General features: G+C 39.2%; 1 protein-coding gene across 4 annotated transcripts; it reads left to right on the top strand.

The window, feature by feature from the left end:
- Positions 1-1,262: 1,262 nt before the first annotated feature.
- On the top strand, positions 1,263-19,371 carry ABCB7 (ATP binding cassette subfamily B member 7). 4 transcript variants are annotated; one of them, XM_089736714.1, is made up of 14 exons: positions 1,263-1,460; positions 1,555-1,660; positions 3,196-3,296; positions 3,917-4,124; positions 4,796-4,962; positions 5,710-5,839; positions 7,307-7,455; positions 7,956-8,130; positions 8,392-8,549; positions 10,328-10,491; positions 11,131-11,260; positions 13,846-13,974; positions 15,266-15,412; positions 16,957-19,371. In XM_089736714.1, the coding sequence occupies exons 1-14, from the start codon at positions 1,305-1,307 to the stop codon at positions 17,167-17,169; spliced, it is 2,133 nt and encodes a 710-aa protein (XP_089592840.1). In that variant the 5' UTR covers positions 1,263-1,304; the 3' UTR covers positions 17,170-19,371. The 4 variants fall into 4 exon arrangements, with proteins under 4 accessions (XP_089592840.1, XP_089592839.1, XP_089592842.1 ...); XM_089736713.1 differs by having other exon boundaries at positions 3,166-3,296; positions 7,956-8,134; positions 8,396-8,549; XM_089736716.1 differs by having other exon boundaries at positions 1,264-1,460; positions 3,220-3,296.
- Positions 19,372-22,742: the final 3,371 nt, after the last annotated feature.

The following is a 22,742-nucleotide window of genomic DNA, read 5'->3' as shown; positions in this document are numbered from 1 at the left end:
AAGTGGAAAATTGTGGTGAATGAATACCAAATCGTCGTCGTACCGAGTCGTCGCGATCTCCGCTCACGTGCGACAACACCCGAACGCACACGAGTATTTCCGAAAGGGCCGAATATCCGGCGGTTCGGCCTCGCAGCTTGCCGAATATTCAGTATTACTTCATCATCATAATCGGTTGCTCTTGGCAGAGCAGTCGTGGTCATGTGGAATTCTTGCTCATTAAAGCCTTGACAGATGTTTTCCACAGTTTACGAACCGAGGTCCGGCTGTACAGTACTTAGGGGCTGATATTTTTATCTGGGTTAAGAGATTAGGTCTATCCGTTATTCCATGAATTAATCAGGTGGATACCCCCACGCTGAACGAATATTAACCTATTTTATTATGTATTACTTACACATGTCCACCTTGAGATTTCGTCCTTCTTGTTACATGTCTGTGCAAAACCGAGTTACTTATGGTAAATTGCTTAGGTATTTCAACTAAAGACTTATTCCTAATTTCATAGCTTCTATTACTGTTTTTAATATTAAGAGATCATATCTTAAGGATTTGCACTCTTTGATACGTACACGCGAGGCATATCGAAAAATGGAAAACAACATGTAACTGATAATATAAATATTTGCCAAACAATAAAATAACACTGCATTGATAATTTTGAATAAAAGTTCTAGACAAAAACATCATGAATAAACCAGATGCTTACCAACAAATTAAAAAAATATTGTTTTAACTACATAGATAACCCTACAAACCTGTACCTATTTATACTTAGTTCGTTTCTATTTTACTTATTTTCATCCCAATTGACCCCTTTTTCGTTGTTATTTGTACCTGACACGTCCCCAATATCCCCAAAAACAACAGATTTTTACATGTATTCTTATTTTATCAAAAACATTAAAATCAATAACAACTGAGACTTACCTTTAATATATATGATGGTTCAAACACTAAATAACGTTTATAAATCACAGTCGTCTTCTATTATTATCAGATAAATAAAAGAAATCAACGTTTTTAATACTAAAATAATTACCACCACAAGAAGTCAATTTGAAATGCAATTTTTTATAAGTTAGCAGCTATTTTCATGCATATTCAGAGTTGTTTTGTGAACTTTCAACGTTCTACTATTACAGTACAAAAAATAGAAGATTTTGCAACGATAAAAAGATTAATATTGAGCGTCGAAAGATGTTCCTGGTTTTTTCCCTAATCGCCCCATTTTACGGTACCTACCTACATGTACTAAACGTATTATCTATGCGCTGTCATTTGTCAACTTAGGAAGTTCCGCCATGGCGGTCGCACTATTAATAAATAAAAGAATTCAAAAAGTATTCCGAACACATGTTAAATTAGTTAGATCTGTTACTAGTAACCATTCTATAATATTAAATAAACCGCAATTAAACATAGTATGTAAGCAATGTGCTGTTACGAGCTATCTCAGAGTAAGTTTTCAAAAATTTGTATAATAAATAATTTTATAGTATAGTTTTTTATCATTATTGTTTCATGTACTAAGTGTATTTTTTGTGCTTTTAGTTTTATTCGTCGCCAAGCCCGAACAATCAGGGGGGTCAGGATTCCGCCAAAAATGTTTTGGCGGCAGTGTTGGCAAACAAACCAAAGACTGGGAAAATACCCGTTGGTGAGTGATGAGCTTTATGTAAAATACAAAATTCAGATCCTGAGCAGTCTATTCTTTTTAGATAATTTGTTTTATGCTCGTATTATTCGTTAATTTAGTTGCATTACATAAGTCTGGAACCTGACCTTGTAAACGATGTTTGTTTAAATTCGTCATGGCATTCAAAATGTTTTATATTCCGAAAACCGTAAATTGATTCAATAGTATTGAAGACCGCAACTGTGATAAAATGGCCATGAAACGAAGCAAATTAATGAGGGGTCTTTATTGAAGTTTAATTTAACAATTAAAAGGAATTTAAATTTTTTTAAATTTGGTAGAAAAGTGAGATACATAATTTGAATTTGTATTTATTAATTACAGAATGTATCTTACATTTTACCTATATCTTACATACTGTTTGTTTTGTGATGTTGTTTTATAGCTTTGTTATCTCTGTTCCTTTATGATAGCTTATATCAACTTAAATATATATATACTTATTATAATACTTCATTTATTTTTATTCCAAAGAGATTCAAAGATTTTTCTTTCCTCTTATATTGTAATATTACCAGGTTTTTATAATCTATACATATAAATAAAATTGGAGTGTCTGTTTGTAATATTGTAATAAGTGCTTTTTACTACATGCATATGGTACATACACCAAAATAACATTTTTTACAATTTTTGTCTGTCTGTCTGTTCGGGCTAATCTCTGAAACGGCTGGACCAATTTTGACGAGACCTTCACTGATAGGTAGCTGATGATATAAGGAGTAACTTAGGCTACTTTTTTAGGCTAGCTTCGCCCCGCGGCGTCATTTTGCGTTACGACAATAACCGCGGGTAACATTGCGTGACTCAGCTACCTATTAATAATAAAATTTAATGTTTCCGAAGCGAAGTGAGGGTGGGTCTCTAGTTAGATATAAAGTTTGCTACAAAAAAAAACCAAAAATGACACTTTTATTTACTACTTTGTGTTTATTACTAATTACTTGGTTGGAATGCAGTCTCCTTTCCCACATTATTCCTGTAGTCAGCTTCCGCTTGCCTGTCCTTTATGTTGCCTGTTATTGGTTGTCACTTGTAATTTCACATTACTGTAATCTAGATTTGTAAATGAGTATATATGCATGTAAATAATGTAATGTATAATACATATTAGTTTTGATACTCACTCCAATGTATTATAAATCACAATATAGCAAATGAAAGTCACTGATTAAATAAATCAAAAAATAAATGACGAACATACAAACATGCACAATTGTTGCTCATTTTGAAGCTCAAATTAAATTTTGTTTTTTTGTTCCTATTTAAAAAGACAAAATGAGAAAAAATCTATATTAGAAATTTAAATTGCCTACAATTTTTTACTTAAATTGACACCAATATTTGCATGCTCAATCTTAAATGTAAATAAAATATATAAGTAAAACGAGAAATGTTCTTCTGAAATCAGAATTGGTGACAACCTATCCTTGAATATATCCTGAAACACTCCTTTTACTCCTTAGGGGTCCAAAAAAGAGACTGTTTTCACCCAGGTGCATCTGTTTTGTCCCGTGAAGATATAAGCCTGGGTGATACGAAACCTGTTTCCACTGTGGACATGTTCAGGGGCTTGATGGAGTATGTATGGCCTAAGGTGAGAACAGTTTGTATAATTTTAAAGTTGTGAGATTAACACAATGACTGCAATATTATTAACTGCTGATATTTCCCGAGCGTTTTGTAGTGTACTTTATTGAAATAAGGTCTAAAAACTTCTCAGTATTATTATTTTCGTAGCTTTAGTAAGTAGTAAATTGCTCACCTGACTGTGATTTGTCACTACTGTATGTTAGATTAGTTGAGTTGAAATTAAAAAAAAATGTGTAAGTGCTTACTTGCATTTTGTATGTTCACAATTTTAACACATTTTGGAATATTATCACTCACTGCATTTTTTAAAATAGTTAACGAATATAACAGTTGTGCTTTCAATTCTGAATATTCCAACTGATATGATATCAATCGCTATTTCCTGCAGTACTTTGCAATATATCTTTTATTTACATTTTCTTTGGTTTTGGTGAGTCGTAGACACATTTTATACAGATCAAACTGTAACAGTTTTAATGATGAAATTGATTTCACTTATGGCCTGAAAACGTGTGTTACACTTGGTAGTTTTTTTCCTAATTCTAATGAATATGAAATTTGTTATTTGGCTTAGGTCCATGGAGTAGGGCGATTTCAATACACAGATTATTAAAAATGTTACAGGATAACCAAGCAATCCGGAATCGTGTAACACTGTCCCTGTCACTCCTGTTTGGTGCGAAAGTGATGAATGTGACGGTGCCATTCCTTTTTAAATATGCTGTGGATGAAGTGAACCAAGTGGCGACGACACCGGCCGGAGACGCGCTGCTCGGCATGGCCACTGTGCCGCAGGCGCTAGGAACAACAGCTTTCAGCTTATTGGTAGGATGTAAGTATAATAGATGATTTTTTGATTTTGATTGATTAAAATTAGATTGAACATGAAGAACTATTTAGAAATAATTTTATCCCTATCCTGTCTATTTTTGTCATAAAACAGTGAAGCGTTCCCAGTTTCAACCATGGACAACTATTACATAATACAATTTAGATTTCGACGTCACACCCTTCAGTGAGCGGCTTATACAAAATTATAAAAACATGTTTGTTGGAGAAGACACAATTATTAACACCATCGTAAGATATCATAGGGGCGAATAGGGTGATTGAGTTAAGAGAAATATTGAGTACACCAATCACGTTTGTTGTCTTTGAATAATTTAAAAATCTTCTCTTGACGTTAGCAAACGAAAACGAATGACAGTTCTTAGGACGGAGGCACCGCCCTTCAAGAAGGCTGGTTGGTAAGTGTGATGGTGTCTACGCGCCTCCATCGGCTAGGCTCTGGTGCAACACGAAGCTAGCTGAGTTCCGATGATACCGCAATCGTGTTGCCATCTTTTTTTTATTTTATTTTTTTATTGCTTAAATGCCAGGATGGTGGTACCTACCCATGCGGACTCTCAAGAGGTCCTACCACCAGCCGAGTTCTGTCACGTCTCTGGAATCGTGCTGCGTTTCGTTTAGCTACTCCTAGATGTTCGTTGAATGGATTTGCAGACGGGCTGGCGCGCGCCACGGCGGCCGGCTTCAACGAGCTGCGCAACGCCGTGTTCGCGCGCGTCGCCCAGCACTCCATCCGCCGCCTCGCCTGCAACGTCTTCACGCATCTGCACAACCTGGACCTCGGCTTCCATCTCGGCAGGCAGACCGGGGCCCTGTCCAAGGTTATTGTTGTATTTCATTCATTTATCTGAAAATATTAATTAAAAATACTTAATTTAAAAAATGATTGCTCTAAAAACAGTCTTCTGCACATCATATCATATCGAGGACTGCTCATTAATAGCCTTTGCACTTGGGAGGAAAAAATTGTAATGATATATAATGTATGTCTGATGATTATGTGTTAGGTTTTTAAGTTACTAACATAGATTATAAGTAAATCTTACTAATAAAATATTATGGTTTTTATTTAAAAACTGAAATAAAGTATTAATAAATAATAAAAATAAAATAAAATATATTTTCAATATTATAGATTTAAATTTTAACAATATGGCGACCCTGCGAATTTATTCATATTATTATACACATATCGATTGTGCTGTGCTGGGTGAGAGCAAAGTAGGGCAACAACTGCCTATGCAGTCACACAGCTGGAATCATCTTCATTTCATTTCATATTATCATTTTTCATAAAATTAAGAATATGACTTAAAATAAGACATGACTTAATGGTCTTAGTTACCAGGTCATAAAATCCTTTAAAAAAATACACAGTGCATAGAAGGGTTGCTCCTTCTGACGAGAGTTGTTTGTAGACTGAATCACGTTAAGTCCAGCTCATGTGACTGCAGGATCCTTATTAGTCGTGGAGTCACTGTGACCCACACTGCAAGAATCACTGGTGTCCCGTATCAGCTGCAAATCTTTGTCTCCAATCTAACAAGGAATTTGTGTTTGTGTTCCAGACAATAGACAGAGGGTCGAGGGCCATAAACTTTGTCCTTTCGGCCATGATTTTCAACGTTGTACCGACCATATTCGAGCTCACGTTGGTGTCTACTATACTGGGAGTCAAGGGAGGACTTGCTTTTGCGGGTACGTCATGTACTTTATCGGTAAACAATAAATTAGATGACCCGCTGAACTTTTTACCGTGCGTCATTGATAAAATGGTGTACTCATTTTTAATACGCTTTTATTAGCTTCAGACGTATGTATGTTAGTATGTAATGGAATCTTTGAACATGATTTTGACCCCCTTCAAAACGTCGGATTAACTCGAAATTTGGTATACTTATTAAGGACCGATGACAATAATTATTATTGTCAATGTAATGTTTCAATATTAAAAAAAAAAATTGAAAAATTTGAAATTATACTAAAAAATGAAAAATAAATAATAGCTTAAAAAAACGAACATAGTACGCTTTTATAGAAAATCCAACTAAAAAATAGAAAATAAATTTTAATAAATTTGAATTAAAAATAGTGTAAGAAAAAAATACATTATTGTAAAAAAACGTGGGGTGTTCTTCAGGATATTATCAAAATAACCAACCCTTCTACTCATATCTGTTCATAAAATATTTATAACTACCTATACCATGCACTCCACGCTTTTTAATTAAAATTTATTAAATTTTATTTTCTATTTTTAAGTTGGATTTTTTATAAAATCGTATTTTGTTAGTTTTTCTAAACTCATTTTTATTGATATAAACAATTTTAAACGGACCTCTCACTGCACCAGCATTGCTGATCTCCACGAGCTACAGTGACTGTTCACTATTAAGATCATATCGTAGTTCATTTGTGAAGGCCAAAAATGAATCTAAAGTATATCTATAGATTGTATTTTACTGCAGTTCCGGTGTGGAGAAAAACTAACCAGAGCAATTCAATAGTAATATACGTTAGAGACACTAATATTATAAAGCTGAAGAGTTTGTTTGAACGCACTAATATCAGGAACTACTGGTCCGATTTCAAAAATTCTTTCAGTGTTAGATAGCCCATTTATCGAGGAAGGTTATAGGCTATATAACATCACACTAAATAATGTTTCAAAATTGAGGTTTTTTTTCCTTTTGAGAGCTTCCGCTGCGTGCGCTGCAGAAACGGTTAAAGTTTCGCTAAAATAATGTATGACAGAATTGCTCCTCTTTAAAAGATTAGATCTAGAAAAAAGTCCGCGATAGCATATGTCTATATGTTAAGATTGGCTCACTATAAGATTTTTTATGCTAACCAAATTTGTTCTAAAACATAGCATTATTTGTAAACTATACCCTCAGACACAGTCCACTGAGTTTCTCGCCGGATCTTCTGAATGGGTCGCGTTTCCGATCCGGTGGTAGATTTTGCGAAGCACGGCTCTTGCTAGGGTTCGTGTTAGTAACGTCATCAGGTTAGAGCCCCGTGAGCTCACCTACTAGTTAAGGCGACGCCGATCAGCTTAGGTAGAAAAAAAAATGCAAAGTATTCGACGCGGACGAAGTCGCGGGCAAAAGCTAGTAGTAATATACGTTAGATTAGCTGTGACGTGTGTGTGTGCGCGCGCAGGGCTGGCGGTCGGCTGCGTGGGCGTGTACGCCGCCTTCACGCTCGCCATCACGCAGTGGAGGACGCAGTTCCGCGTGCGCATGAACCGCGCAGAGAACCAGGCCGGCAACACCGCCATCGACTCGCTCATCAACTACGAGACCGTCAAGGTGACTGCCCTGCACGCGGCCCGTGGACCTCAGCACTGCCCAGCCCTACTCTCCACAAGCCGCGTTTGAAGGACATGTTATAGCGCTCGGGAAACACCGTGGAAGGGAGCCCATCCCAAAGCCGGATGATGTGGCAAAAAAAATATTTGGAAACGCACTGTGGAGGAACGCAGTGGAGCAATTAGCTTAGTGGTATTTTGTTAAAACTAATGTTCGCAAAAGCTATAGAAATTCGACCATAAAACTTACTGGTTGTAGGACCTTTTGTGAGTCCGCCTATTTCTGCCGTCAACCAGTAATACGTTTCAGTTTGAAGGGTGGGGCAGCCGTTGTAACTATACTTGGGACCTAAGAACTTATATCTCAAAGTGGGTGGCGGCATTTACGTCGTATATGTCTGTGGGCTCCAGTAAGCACTTAACAGCAGGTGGGCTGTGAGCTCGTCCACGCATCTAAGCAATTATTTATAAACAAAGATAACGGTTTTGTGTACGTCACAGTACTTCAACAATGAGCGCCACGAGCTCGAGAAGTACGACGCCAGCCTGCGCCAGTACGAGAGCGCGTCCCTCAAGACGGCGTGGAGCCTCGCCGCGCTCAACTTCGGACAGCACGCCATCTTCAGCGCCGGACTCAGCCTCGTCATGCTGCTCGCCGCGCGGGAGATAGCCGCCGGTACGTCGCCGCAACCCCCGCCCCAACATCCCCCTCCGCACCCCCCGCCCCAACACCCCCTCCGCACCCCCGCCCCAACACCCCCTCCGCACCCCCGCCGCACCCCCTGCCGCACTTAGCGCACTCTGTTCATGCATTTGAAAACTAATTCACGTCCCAATTAAGCTTCAGCATAATTCGGCATTGCGTGCCGGCACTGAGTCGCATTGTGCTCTGTAATTAAAAAGTAGCAATAACGCCGTGTGTTGCACCGCGCCGCAGGTAGCATGACGGTGGGCGACTTGGTGATGGTGAACGGTCTCCTGTTCCAGCTGTCCATCCCGCTCGGCTTCCTGGGCTCCGTGTACCGGGAGGTGCGCCAGGCGCTCGTGGACATGCAGACCATGTTCACGCTCATGACCGTGCAGTCCCGGATCAAGGTGCGTCGCGCCCCAATAATAACGCTATCTATATATTAATACGTGAAGCAAAAACTTTGTATCCCTTTTTACGAAAATTGCGCGGACGGAGGAGTATAAAATTTCCCACACTTATAGAGAATACAGAGAAGGACTGCAGAATGTTAATATTTTTTTAAATTATGCATTAAAAATACATTAAATCAATAAAAAAAACATTACACACACTACCATGTATACTGGCACACATATACTCTTGGTTTTTTTTCAAACTTTTTATTGCTTATAGTCTGGTCAAATTGAGAATAGATTAAATATTGTTTATTTTTATTAATATTTTTCTATAGTGTAGTCTTGGCGTTAAAAATACAATCATAATAGTGTACAAATTTACAATTCCAATTAATTATAGTTAAATTTCTACTACTGCGGGACTTCTAGTATAAATAATAACGCCATATAAATAATAACGTAATTTAAATAATAATGCAGACTAAAGTATTTTTCTCAGAATGTGGCCTGTGCCCTCGCCGGATCCTTACCGTGGGACCTCGAGGCCGAAATCTTGGCCGCGACATACCGACGGAGAACACAGTCCTCGACTCGGGAACAGACACCCGGCCCGTCGGTTGTCGATCGATGGAGGCGTGCTGCGCGTGGTCTGGCGTATGCCAAATGGAGAGAGCTCGGCCGAACTTCAGCCACTCGTCAGCGCACGCTCGAGGCACTGGTGCCTGTGCTGGAGGCATGGTCAGACCGGCGACACGGTGAGCTCTCCTTTCACCTCACCCAGGTCCTTTCGTGGCATGGATGCTTCGGGAGGTATCTGTGGAGAGTCTGCGGAAGGGAGCCACATCCGGGCTGCCACCAGTGCGGGCACCCGAACGATGACGCTCAGCACGCGCTAGAAGCGTGCCCACGGTGGGAGCACCCGCGGCGAAACCTCGTCGCGGTGTTGGGGCAGGACCTCTCTTTGAAGGCTATCGTCGCCCGTATGGTAGAGGACCGGAGTTCGTGGGAGGTCATGGCTGGGTTCTGTGACTTGGTCATGGCGCTTCGTGAGGCTGAGGAGCGCGAAAGGGAATGGAATCCCTCTTCGGCTCCTCAGCGCAGAAGGCGGGGTCGACGGCGCGTGCGAGAGGCCGCCGCTCAGCCCTCGTAGGGACACTCGACTGTTGGTCCAGTGGTGAAGCGGTGCAAGGTGGCTCCTGTGCGCCGCTCACGGTGTGTCTTCCGAGACGAGGTTCTACGGGAATTTCCCGGGGATGAAATCCGTCTTAACATTAGTACGGGTACCGCCTAAGGCGAGACTTTCGGCGCGCATCGCGGTACCGTAAGTTTCGTGTAGTCGGTGTGCTGGAGCTCGATGGGGTTTAGTCGGTAGTCGTTCTGCGGGGCAAGTGCTTCGCGCGCCTTTTTCAAGGCGTAGTCTCCTGTGAGAAATTGGGGGAGGTGAGGGACCTCGGCCCTTGTCTTCTCTCCTTCTTCCTCTCAGGAGGCGCCGGAGTCCGACATAACCCGGTCCGTTACCCCCCCTCGACCGGGTATCCGTAAATGGATTCCCCAGCGTTAATAAAGCATTCTTAAATGCGTCGTCTCTATATAAAGACGATATATTATTAAAAGCGCGGCAGAAAAGATTTGGCTTGAGTAGCGGAAACACACATCGTTTGTACTATTTATATTATAAAATAAACTCAGTGCCAGTCACAGTTTCATTTTTTTAAAAGTGCTCCTGTATCCACTCCCCCAACCCCCTCTCCGTCCCCGGCAACTAATCCCGCCATGAATTGTTCCAGGAGATACAGAAAGCTCCGCCGCTGGTCGTGGACAGTAGGACGGCCACGATAGAGTTCAGAGACGTGAACTTCAAGTACGTGAACGGGAAGCCGATATTCAACAACCTCAGCTTCTCGATCCCGGCCGGCGCCAAGATCGGCATCGTGGGCGGCTCGGGCTCCGGGTGAGTCCACACACTCGATACTAACACTACACGGCTTCAGTCTGCACGACTGAAATAAGATAAAAAATTGAACACCTGAGATAGACACATGGTTACCAGTAACTTGCTGTGCAGTGAGGGGCCGCACGCTCTACTACTCGAACCGCTTGTCGCATCTGAAGTCGTCGTGGCCTAACGGATAAGACGTCCGGTGCATTCGTATGCAGTGATGCAACGGTGTTCGAATCCCGCAGGCGGGTACCAGTTTTTTAATGAAATACGTACTTAACAATGTTCACGATTGACTTCCACGGTGAAGGAATAACATCGTGTAATAAAAATCAAACCCGCAAACTTATAATTTGTGTATTTACTGGGGGTAGGACCTCTTGTGAGTTCGCGCGGGTAGGTATCACCACCCCGACTATTTCTACCGTGAAGTAGTAATGCGTTTCGGTTTGAAGGGTGGGGCAGCCCTTGTAACTATACTGATATCTTAGAACTTATATCTCAAGGTGGGTGGTGCATTTACGTCGTAGATGTCTATAGGCTCCAGTTAACCATTTAACACCAACTAAGCCGTGAGCTCATCCACAAACCTAAGAAATAAATAAAAAAAGAATGGCCACCAAATAAAACTCATTAAAATATTGTCGACAGAAAATCCACAATGGTCCGACTGTTGTACCGATTCTTCGAACCGCAGTCCGGGAACATATTCATCAACGGACAGAACATCCGGGACGTGGACCTGGTTAGCTTGAGGAAGGCCATCGCAGTCGTTCCGCAGGTGAGCCAAACATGTTTCTGCGTCGAACTGTTATATCCCTGGCCTGTATAGACCAATGCTTACCAAACACCTTACTCATCGTAAGCCCTCTCAATGATCCCAGTGATTTCATGAGAACATTACAGTCTCAGTTGGGGTCAAATATTCATTGAAGTTTTTTTTTTTATTGTTTAGATGGGTGGACGAGCTCACACCCCACCTGGTGTTAAGTAGTTACTGAAACCCACAGACATCTACAGCGTAAATACGCCACCCACCTTGAGACATAAGTTTAAGGTCTCAAGTATAGTTACAACGGCTCTCCTACCTTTCAAGCCGAAACGCATTACTGCTTTACGGCAGAAATAGGCGAGGTGGTGGTACCTACCCGCGCGGACTCAAGAGGTCCTACCACCAGTGAAACGTTTACCAATTTTCCTCCCTATATCCAAATTCTTTTATTATAATTAGTTATATAAATATTGTGTAGTGTCGAATAAATCCTTTTTTTAAAAGAGTTCGGCCTTCTCACTACTAACAGATCACAACCAACTTTTAATTTCAAATCCGATAACGTAAGCAACAAGTAAGGGGATAAAGCCGGGGTCAATGATGCGACAATACAAACGACCCTTTATATTTGATTTTTTTAAAGGGATTTTATGACCTGGCAACTAAGACCTTTAAGTCATGTCTTATTTTAATTTACATTCTTATTTTTATGAAAAACTAGCTGACCCGGCAGACTTCGTAATGCCTCAATATATGAATAAAAGACCTAAACTTTTCTATAAAATAAATTTAAAACAAACAAGGAATCCGTCCGACAGAGGACACATCAAAGGGAAAACAAAATTATTAGTTTTAATTAATTCCGAGCATTTTCATATTTATCTACCTTTTAAACCTTCTCTGGACTTCCACAAATCATTCAAGACCAAAATTAGCCAAATCGGTCCAGCCGTTCTCGAGTTTTAGCGAGACTAACGAACAGCAATAAAATTCATTTATATATATATATATATATATATATATATATATATATAGATTATGATACGAGGGCGGCACTGAAAATTTCGGGAATTAACGAAGTGACACAACATTACTATTTAAAAATGTATTTATTGCTTTTCGAAGTATTCTCCGCGAAATTTGACACATTTTTCTATACGATGGAACCAATCATTGAAGCAACCATTCCATTCGGAAGTTGGGGTCTCCAAAATGGCCGTTTTGTAGGCGTCCACAGCTTCTTGAGGTGATGAAAATCTCTGTCCACGCAATTTATTCTTTATTTTAGGGAAAGTATAGAAATCATTAGGGCTTAGGTCGGGGCTGTACGGCGGATGGTCTAATAATTCTATGTTTTCTTGCTCTAAAAACTCTTTGGTTCTGTGCGCGGTGTGAGAACTCGCATTGTCGTGATGGAGGATGATGCGGCGGTTGCAGTTCTCTTTACGGAGTTCAGAAACGACAATTTTTGTTGGCTTTAACTCATTTTCGAACACCCAAACTCGTGACTGGTTTTTTGTTTCGGGTTCGTACGCGTATATCCAAGATTCGTCACCTGATACAATGTTGTATACAGCATTTGAGGATCATGCGTGGAATCTTTCGAGAGTTCTAACGCACCAAGTAACGCGAGCCGCTTTTTGCTCTTCACAGAGCGAATGCGGTATCCATCGGGAAAACAACTTTTTTACACCTAGTTGTTCATGCAAGATTATTTGTATTTGACTCATGCCAATGTCTAAAGTTGCCTGAATTTCGCGGTATGTCACATGTCGATCTTCCTCAATCAGCTTACGCACAGCATCAACGTTTTCTTGGGTGACTGCAGTTTTTGGACGACCTTGACGGGGATCATCACTGAGCTTGACACGTCCACGTTGAAACTCAGCAAACCAGCGATAAATTGTGGTTTCGGATGGGGCTTCATCACGAAATGCAGAAATCATCCGGTCAACACACTGTTTTTGTGTTAAACCACTTCGAAAGTCATAATAAATCATCGCTCTTGAATTTTCTCGAGTCAATTCCATTTTCTCAACGACTAAACAAGTTTGACAAAACCTCGTGACAAGACCGAGAATGTTTTTTAAAATAAATAAATGGTATTCGATTTTTAAAACCAAGGAGTTTTCAATTAAAAAGATTTTAATATGACAGGAACAGTGGAAATATTCCATTCCCGGTACTTTTAGTGCAGCCTAGTAAGGAGTAAAATGAAATGAAATGAAATGAAGATGATTAATTTCAGATATTAATCAGCTGGGATGAAATAAAATGAAATGAAATGAGATGAGATGATATGGAATGAAATATAATCTCAGTAAAATGTTGGTCTTTTACTGAGATTTTTTCAGTGGACTTTTTGGAGGATCCCGAGAAGTTACGTCCGGTGGCTTTGTTTCATTTTCCCACATTTGTGCACTTTCACAGATATTAAACAGTTAATAAACTACCGTTATTACACATTTAAACCTGAAGAAACACTAAATAGACAAAATAAAACAAATCACACAACTTCACTTCTCGCGTTTCCGCCAAAAAGTCCCTTTATATTTGAAGTTCGTGAGTGTAGGTAATGAAAATCTGTGTTCCAGGACTGCGTGTTGTTCCACGACACGATATTCCACAACCTGCACTACGGAGACCTGAGCAAGTCCCGGGAGCAGGTGTACGCCGCCAGCAGACTCGCCGAGCTGCACGACGCGGTGCTCACCTGGCCCAAGGTTAGGGTTTTTTGGAATAAGTTTTAAGTTTAGTACAAGTAAGCATTAAAGTTTATAATATTGAAATTTTAAAAAAATGCATTAATACTGGTTTGTTTAATACATATCATTGAATAATTTTTGAAACGAAGTTCCTTATGGGACGAATCGGAGGGGTACCCTAACCGGGAAAAACGTCCGTAACGTAAGATTTTTATTAGTAATGCACACAGTGTAAGGTTTTTTTTTTATTTTCATCAATAAAAAATCATAATCAAAAGTGTATACCTGAATAATTCTTTTCTTTATACCTCGAATAGAACTTAAAATTAATATTTTTATAATAAGGAACTTCTCTTTATAGTAAGGAAATCACCACACATTTTTTCTTAATGCAGTAACAAGTGATTCATGAAATTTGCAATTAAATGAACGTGTAGGGAAATGATACCCCGCCACGCTTAGCTCACTAGGCAGTTTTAGTAATAAGCTTTTTACGTTAGTTAGTGGTTAACGTGCAGCGATTCAACCTTCGACTGACATGATTATACATGTACAGTACCAGACAATGAATATTGCACATCGACTTTTGGAAAGAAACAATCTGTTAATTTCGTAATTGTAGCTACTACTTAAGTGACGTCAATTGTTGTTGAAACGCTAGTTTAAGTTGTTAATGTTTGGCGTGCGACAGAGATAGCACTCTAAGAAGCCGAAATTAGCCGATTTTCTTATTCCAAAAGTCGATGTGCAGTATTTATCGCCGGGTACTGTAATTATATTTAGTGTTTTATTGATCACTCCGATGAATGTCCAAAGGACAACACCATGGAGTAAAGCTGTTGTATTCTTTGTACGAGGAGCACCGCTGCTTGAGATACAGGTTTTATCACCTAGATCAAGCACAGATGCAAATTATGATTGTTTTTCTACTTCTATGTTAATAATAAATAAATAAAAACTTACCCTCATTTGAAGTATTCAGGAAGGCATTAAAGGAGCACTATCTATCGATATAGTATTACTTATATGTATTTCATTATATATGTACGTGTATGTATATGTTTATGTTATTTATGTGTGTAATTGTGTATGTATATAGTCTGATATATTATATATTAGTGTTTTTATTTATTATTGTTACTATTATTGTTATTGTGTATTGTATCAATAAGTAAATTGATTAAATGGTAATCTTCTACCCAACTAAGTTAAAAAAAATAATTAACCATAGTAAATAACCTCACAACAAACTTGAGAAATGCAAGGATTAAGTTAGATTTACGAATCGAGGGCCCCGGCTGTGTTCCAGGGCTACGAGACGGAGGTCGGCGAGCGCGGCCTGAAGCTGTCCGGGGGCGAGAAGCAGCGCGTGGGCATCGCGCGCGCCATCCTCAAGGACGCGCCGCTGCTGCTGCACGACGAGGCCACCTCCAGCCTCGACTCCCTCACCGAGCACGTGAGCACTGCGCCCCTCCACCACGCCCCTCCACCACGCCCGCTAACTCATAATAATTAATTAGAGGTCGGAGTAGGTAGATGATTTAAGGTCGTAGACGTCAAACGTAGAGGATAATGTGGATATGCCTCCAAAATACCGGAACTTCATATTTATTGGGATATTTGTGCCGGAATTTTGCAATTAGCATGAATCTTAAGGTGAAAAACGTATTAATAATATTAATCTACGCTACCAGTGCTAGCTAATGGTGAAAGAAATCAGTATTTTATTTTATACAAAAACACCTTGGAATAGTTACACCGTATTTTGTTCCTTTCTGTTGAATTAGAAATGACGCTTGTCAGTATGAGACAAAACTTAGACAGGGCATTTTGTTACTTTATCTCATAAATATAGAAATAGTATCTGGTGAGGATTAAAAAAAATTTTTTTTTATTAAAAAGAAATAATCATTATGGATAAAATGGCATGTCCATATTATAATATCTTGACGCAAGTATATAAAATCAATCTACCTACTCCGACCACTGCTAATAATAATACACCTAATTAGCCGAGCCCAAGAAACCGTGACATTTATTTGACCGAGTCCGTAAAGGACACTAAAATACTACAAGCGCAAGCTGAGAAAGTAAAAATATAATAATATTAATAATAAAAATAAAAAGTAGCAAACTCATAGCTACTGTATATTACTTAGCCAAAAGCCGGTACCTACATACAGTTGTACCGGCTCTGTCGACAGACTCAACTGAGAAAGGGAAAGGGAAGGGAATTATGAACAATAATAATAATATATATAATTTTATTGCTTAGATGGACGGACGAGCTCACATCCCACCTGGTGTTAAGTGGTTACTGGAGCCCATAGACATCTGCAAAGTAAATGCGCCACCCACCTTGAGATATAAGTTCTAAGATATCAGTATAGTTACAAGGGCTGCCCCACCCTTCAAACCGAAACGCATTACTGCTTCACGGCAGAAATAGGCGGGGCGGTGGTACCTACCCGTGCGGACTCACAAGAGGTCCTACCACCAGTAAAAGCACTCTTTAAGTTTGTACACACGTACATGTACCTAGCATTGAATCCCACAATAAACCAAAGGGGAACGAGGGTGACTGAAAATCAGTGCTGTTCACTTCATCTACTTTTAAAAACATAAATATATTTAAATAAGAATACGTAGCAACAACAAGCTGTGGGCAGCCTACAACGAAACAACAAATCTATACATATAAAAATAAATTGCTGTTCGTTAGTCTCGCTAAAATTCGGAAACGGCTGGACCGATTTGGCTAATTTTGATCTTGAATTATTTGTGGAAGTCTCGAGAAGGTTTAAATGGTAAATAAATATGAAAATAATAAATAAAAATAACAATGTTGTTTTCCCATTGATGTGTCCCCCGTCGGACGGGTTCCTTTTGTTTTATTTTAAGTTTATTTTATACAAAAGTTTAGGTCTTTTATTTATCGATTGAGGCACTACGAAGTCTGCCGGGTCAGCTAGTAAATCTTAAAAGAAGAACAATTTCCAGGCGATCCTGCAAGCGTTGAAGGCAGCGACGGTCGGGAAGACGTCGATCTGCATCGCGCACCGCCTCTCCACCGTGGCCGACGCCGACGAGATCCTCGTGCTGGAGCGCGGCGCCATCAGCGAGCGCGGCTCCCACCACCAGCTCGTCGCCAACCCCTCGTCCCTGTACTACAAGCTCTGGGAGAAACAGAACCAACATCCCTTATCCAAGTGATCAAGAAACTCAGCCGCCGACACTGCGACCTCATGTTTTTTTTTTTATTGCCCTTGTAGGCATACGATCACACAGCCCACCTAATGGTGAAAGGTTACCGTCGCCCATGGACTTCAGCAATGCCAGGGGCAGAGCCAAGCCGCTGCCTACCGTCTCAAGAATTGACGACGTTCGCGTTGTTACGGGCTCGTGAAACCACTCAGTACAAGGTGGCTCGTGAAATCGTGCGCCCATTCATCATCAGAAAACTTTTTAAACTTCAACCTGGAGACTGTTACCATTTACTAATCAAAATTAGTTTATAGTGAAATTGTTGACAAACTCCTTTGTTGGAGTGGGGAGGATATTTTTGTTCGATAGTCGATTTTTCATATTTTATTTAAACGAAAAATCAATCGTGAGATGTTTAACTGTAATGTGCTACAATTCACTAATAAAACAACATTTTTCTTGGAATTCATAAAACATGAATTTATAAAAATATGATTATCGTGTAGTTATAAAATAAAAGTTAGTTAATGTGAATGCATCTTTAAATCGACTTTGTAATTGTTGATGTGATTATTTTGTTTTCGATGTAATCTGTCTCGATATTATTAGTGTTATATTTTATTATTTTGCGTTACTATTGTTGATGGAAGTTTTTTAAACACATACAGTTATTATTTTGTAGCGACAATATAATAAAGATGTAAAGGAATCTTTGTAACTAACAAACGTTTTGCTTCGAAACAGAAATATTCGATAAAATACAGTAGAATTCATTTACAACGACTTCGCTTATAACGACTAACCGCTTTTAACGACGATAATGATTACTCAAGTTAGGTTTCATAATTAGGTACTGAGAAAATATAACCGTTTAGTGCGACTCCGTTTTAAGCGACCAACTGGTTATAGCGACCCTTAATTATGAATATTAAGATGATACGTCCGGTTAAAACGACGCACAATGTTCTTTTACATAACCTACCAATACCTCGGCACTCCAACTTCACCCCGCCCCGTTTATTGGCGCGTGAGTTAGTGCTTGTCACTTGTTATGACAAGTTCTTAAAGCTCGACAAAATGAGTTCTATGAAGCGAAATTGTTTTACAGTTGAATATATTATTGTGCATTAGTACACCGATTAGAAGCCGGTGAATCAAATGCAGCCCTTGCAAAGGAGTTTGGCGTATCTCATTCTTCAATATTAACAATAAAGAAGAATAAAGATAAGTTCGAGTCGCTGCTTAATGCCAATGTTTTAAAATACAAACGTGTAAGGACTTCTACTCATGAATCGGTGGATAAGGCATTGTTACAGTGGTTCAAGCTTCAGCGCGACTGGGGAATAACCGTGAATGTACCTCTGCTACAAGAGAAAGCAATTTTTCGCTATACAGTTAGACATGCAAAATTTTACATGCTCCATGAGTTGGATAAACATATCTATTTAACATGTGTACTTAAGAATCCTGCCGTTTTGTACGTCATCCGGTTAATACGACATAGTTTCGCCGGTCCCTTGAAGGTCGTTATATACGGATTCTACTGTATATACAATCCGATCTTTGTTATAATAAAACAAATTAAAGATAACATTACAGTCACTACCTTTTAAGATCTCCAAATTAAAATACATAAACAAGAAAATAATAGTAATCTTTATTTTGGTTACAAATAAAAACCCTAGAACTTCATGGCCCGCACTAACGCAACATTCGAACTAAGAGAACCTAGAGTTGGGACACGCCCGAAAAATATCGATATCGATTTCTGATAATTATCACTTTTAATCTATTATTGAATTATGTATTTTTTTATTTTTGTTCTGTTCAGAATGATGCTATTAAAAAAATCAATCACCGGACTCGTTAAAAAGCTTATATGATTCACACGTAGAAGTGTAACTTTTTGTGGTATTTTATTTAATTCTCTTGCGGATTAAGTATTTTACAAATATAGCTTTTATTTTTTTAGTGTCATTTTTTATTTTCGTTGAATTTCAAATCACAATGGCGCCAAAGAACTTTTCAGTTCAATTATGAAATGAAGAGATGAAATATTGTCGGTTCGCTTGGCTCGTGAATTATCGACTCTTATATATCCACGTATTAAACAATACGTAATGTGATGAAAATTGTTAAAGTATGCTCATTGTTAATAGAGATATGGTGTACAGTATCTGTTGATTAAGAAGTATATTTTGTTAAATAACAGACTGGTTGTTTTATTTTGGTGCTAAGAAAATAAGGATTTTTTTGTTGACCTGAATATTAACAGATGATGCGTAATAGAGGAGGACGCACGTACGTGACCTGCGGGACTAGTGCGAGTTATTTAACGTTCTCGATAGCGTAAAAGTTAACTCAAATTTGAATGCAATTGGAACAGCGCCCCTAGCGGCAAACGCAGGCAAACGTTCCAACCCCATACTAATTTGAGTTAACTTTTACGCTATCGAGAACATTAAAAAACTCGCACTAAGCACACCGGCATTGTGTATCGTAAGTATGTATTCACAACACTAGGAGTATTTTATCGATAACTCGGTTTCAGAGTATAGAGACCATGAAATACGTACCTAACAAATGTTCTTGACTTCAATAACATTGTGTAACAAAAATCAAACTCGCAAAAAATTATAATTTGCGTAATTACTGGTGGTAGGACCTCTAGTGAGTCTGCGCGGGTAGGTACCACCGCCCCGCCTATTTCGTCCGTGAAACGCTAATGCGTTTCAGTTCAGGGCAGCCATTGTACTGTTAAAACTGAGATTTAGAACTCTTATCTCAAGATGGGTAGTTTACGTTGTAGATGTCTATGGGATCCGGTATCCATTGTACGCCAGCCGTTAGCTAGTCTATCAATCTAAGCAATGAAAATAATAAAATATGTAGTTTATCTCAAGGTGTCTGTCATCAGACTACGATTTAATCGTAGGTAGCGATGAAAATACATTGGACGACGGGGACACTGTTGTCCCGTCATCTGAGTCGGATACATATTGCGAATTGTATCTCAACAGGGAAAGCTGATATGATGTTGACTTGAAAATCTCTATAGTTGTAGTATGTATTTTTATGACCATTTTAGTAAAAAAGCTTCCAATAATTGATTTAAAAAAAAGTATCTAATATTATATTTTTAATTCCCTTTTTAATTCTTTTTTTGATAATGTATATTTAATTATTATTTTTCCTACCTATGCTGCTAGCCTTGAGAGGCTATTTCAGCTTCGCCCTAACATGTAGGTGAGCTCACGGGGCTCAAACAGGAGTGTTGCTAACACTGGCCCTAGCAAGAACAGTGTTTTGAAGAATCTACCACCGGATCGGAAACGCGACCCACTGAGAAGATCCGGCGAGAAACTCAGTGGGCTGTGTCTGTAGGTTAATTCGCTCGTCGAGCCCTTCGTCGCAAACGACGGGTTCGATGAGGGCGGTTTTTTATTAGTTAGTTTATTTGAATTTTAGGCACTATAAGCACCGTTACTGGTTCGGGAGGATCCGTAATGACGTGTTTTGGGCGACGTTGACTATTTACCATTCGGTCTACAGGATCGGGTATGTAATTTCCAGCGGCCACGACAAGAGGGTTCCCATATCGTGCCGCCTTCTCAAAGTGTATATGATTTTAATTATTATATTAGTATAATAATAGTAGTAATAATAAGAGATTGAAAATGAAAATAAATTAATAAAAAAATAATAATAGTGCAACTGCTTCGCTCTGTTTAAGAAAAAGAAAAACCATTATAGTATGTACATTAAACATTGTATGCATACTAGGCTGCACTAAAAGTATCGGGAATGGAATATTTCCACTGTTCCCGTCATATTAAAATCTTTTTAATTGAAAACTCCTTGGTTTTAAAAATCGAATACCATTTATTTATTTAAAAAAAGATTCTCGGTCTTATCACGAGGTTTTGTCAAACTTGTTTAGTCGTTGAGAAAATGGAATTGACTCGAGAAAATTCAAGAGCGATGATTTATTATGACTTTCGAAGTGGTTTAACACCAAAACAGTGTGTTGACCGGATGATTTCTGCATTTGGTGATGAAGCCCCATCCAAAACCACAATTTATCGCTGGTTTGCTGAGTTTCAACGTGGACGTGTCAAGCTCAGTGATGATCCCCGTCAAGGTCGTCCAAAAACTGCAGTCACCCAAGAAAACGTTGATGCTGTGCGTAAGCTGATTGAGGAAGATCGACATGTGACATACCGCGAAATTCAGGCAAATTTATACATTGGCATGAGTCAAATACAAATAATCTTGCATGAACAATTAGGTGTAAAAAAGTTGTTTTCCCGATGGATACCGCATTCGCTCTGTGAAGAGCAAAAAGCGGCTCGCGTTACTTGGTGCGTCAGAACTCTCGAAAGATTCCACGCAGGATCCTCAAATGCTGTATACAACATTGTATCAGGTGACGAATCCTGGATATACGCGTACGAACCCGAAACAAAAAACCAGTCACGAGTTTGGGTGTTCGAAAATGAGTTAAAGCCAACAAAAATTGTTCGTTCACGGAGTGTTGCAAAAAAAAAGGTGGCCACGTTTGTCTCCAAAACCGGCCATGTTACGACTATTCCTCTTGAGGGACAAAGAACGGTTAATGCAGAATGGTATGCTAGCATTTGTTTGCCACAGGTCGTTTCTGAACTCCGTAAAGAGAACTGCAACCGCCGCATCATCCTCCATCACGACAATGCGAGATCTCACACCGCGCACAGAACAAAAGAGTTTTTAGAGCAAGAAAACATAGAATTATTAGACCATCCGCCGTACAGCCCCGACCTAAGCCCTAATGATTTCTATACTTTCTCTAAAATAAAGAATAAATTGCGTGGACAGAGATTTTCATCACCTGAAGAAGCTGTGGACGCCTACAAAACGGCCATTTTGGAGACCCCAACTTCCGAATGGAATGGTTGCTTCAATGATTGGTTCCATCGTATGGAAAAATGTGTCAAATTTCACGGAGAATACTTCGAAAATCAATAAACACATTTTTAAATAGTAATGTTGTGTCACTTCGTTAATTCCCGAAATTTTCAGTGCCGCCCTCGTATTAAAAGATTTTTGCAAAACTTAATCCGATCTTGTCTCCGATTAAGAGATAAATGATTTTTCGAGGCTTATAAATCGACATCGTTTCTATCAAGATTGGACATAAAAATCCCGTGCAAAATATTCATTTTAAAAAATTGCTCTTATAGAAAAAAAATCTGGCTTTAATCAGAATGGCGCTGTGGTTTTAGTTAGCGTAGGGTGTTAAAACTGAATAATAGTTCCCACAGGTTTATACAGTTTATTTGTTATTTTTAAACACAATAATAGTCAACACCACAAGAAGGAGTATATGTACCACGAGAAAGCAACAAAGCTGAAGTTACAAGGAAATTATAGCTAATCGGAAGCAGCGTTATTTAGAGACATATACGTCGCGCGTGTCCGTAGTGGCGACTAGTGGCGAGCCAACTGATCGAACTGCACGGCCGGCAGCGGAGCCGCTCCATCGGGCCGCGGGCGCCGAGGATGCGTAGCCACCACTATATATATATAAAATTTAACTGCTTGTC

This window comes from Bombyx mandarina, chromosome 22 (assembly GCF_030267445.1).
Source record: "Bombyx mandarina strain Sakado chromosome 22, ASM3026744v2".
In the NCBI taxonomy this organism is placed as follows: domain Eukaryota; kingdom Metazoa; phylum Arthropoda; class Insecta; order Lepidoptera; family Bombycidae; genus Bombyx; species Bombyx mandarina.
This window is presented reverse-complemented; position numbering and strand designations above follow the sequence as displayed.

Bases quoted from the DNA above. Each gene is read 5' to 3' on its own strand.
- ABCB7 (XM_089736713.1), top strand. From the start codon at position 1,305: ATGGCGGTCGCACTATTAATAAATAAAAGAATTCAAAAAGTATTCCGA. The intron at 7,456-7,955 runs GTGACTGCCCTG...TGTACGTCACAG, and splicing joins TCAACTACGAGACCGTCAAG to TACTTCAACAATGAGCGCCA. The intron at 8,135-8,395 runs GTCGCCGCAACC...CGCCGCAGGTAG, and splicing joins CGGGAGATAGCCGCCGGTAC to CATGACGGTGGGCGACTTGG.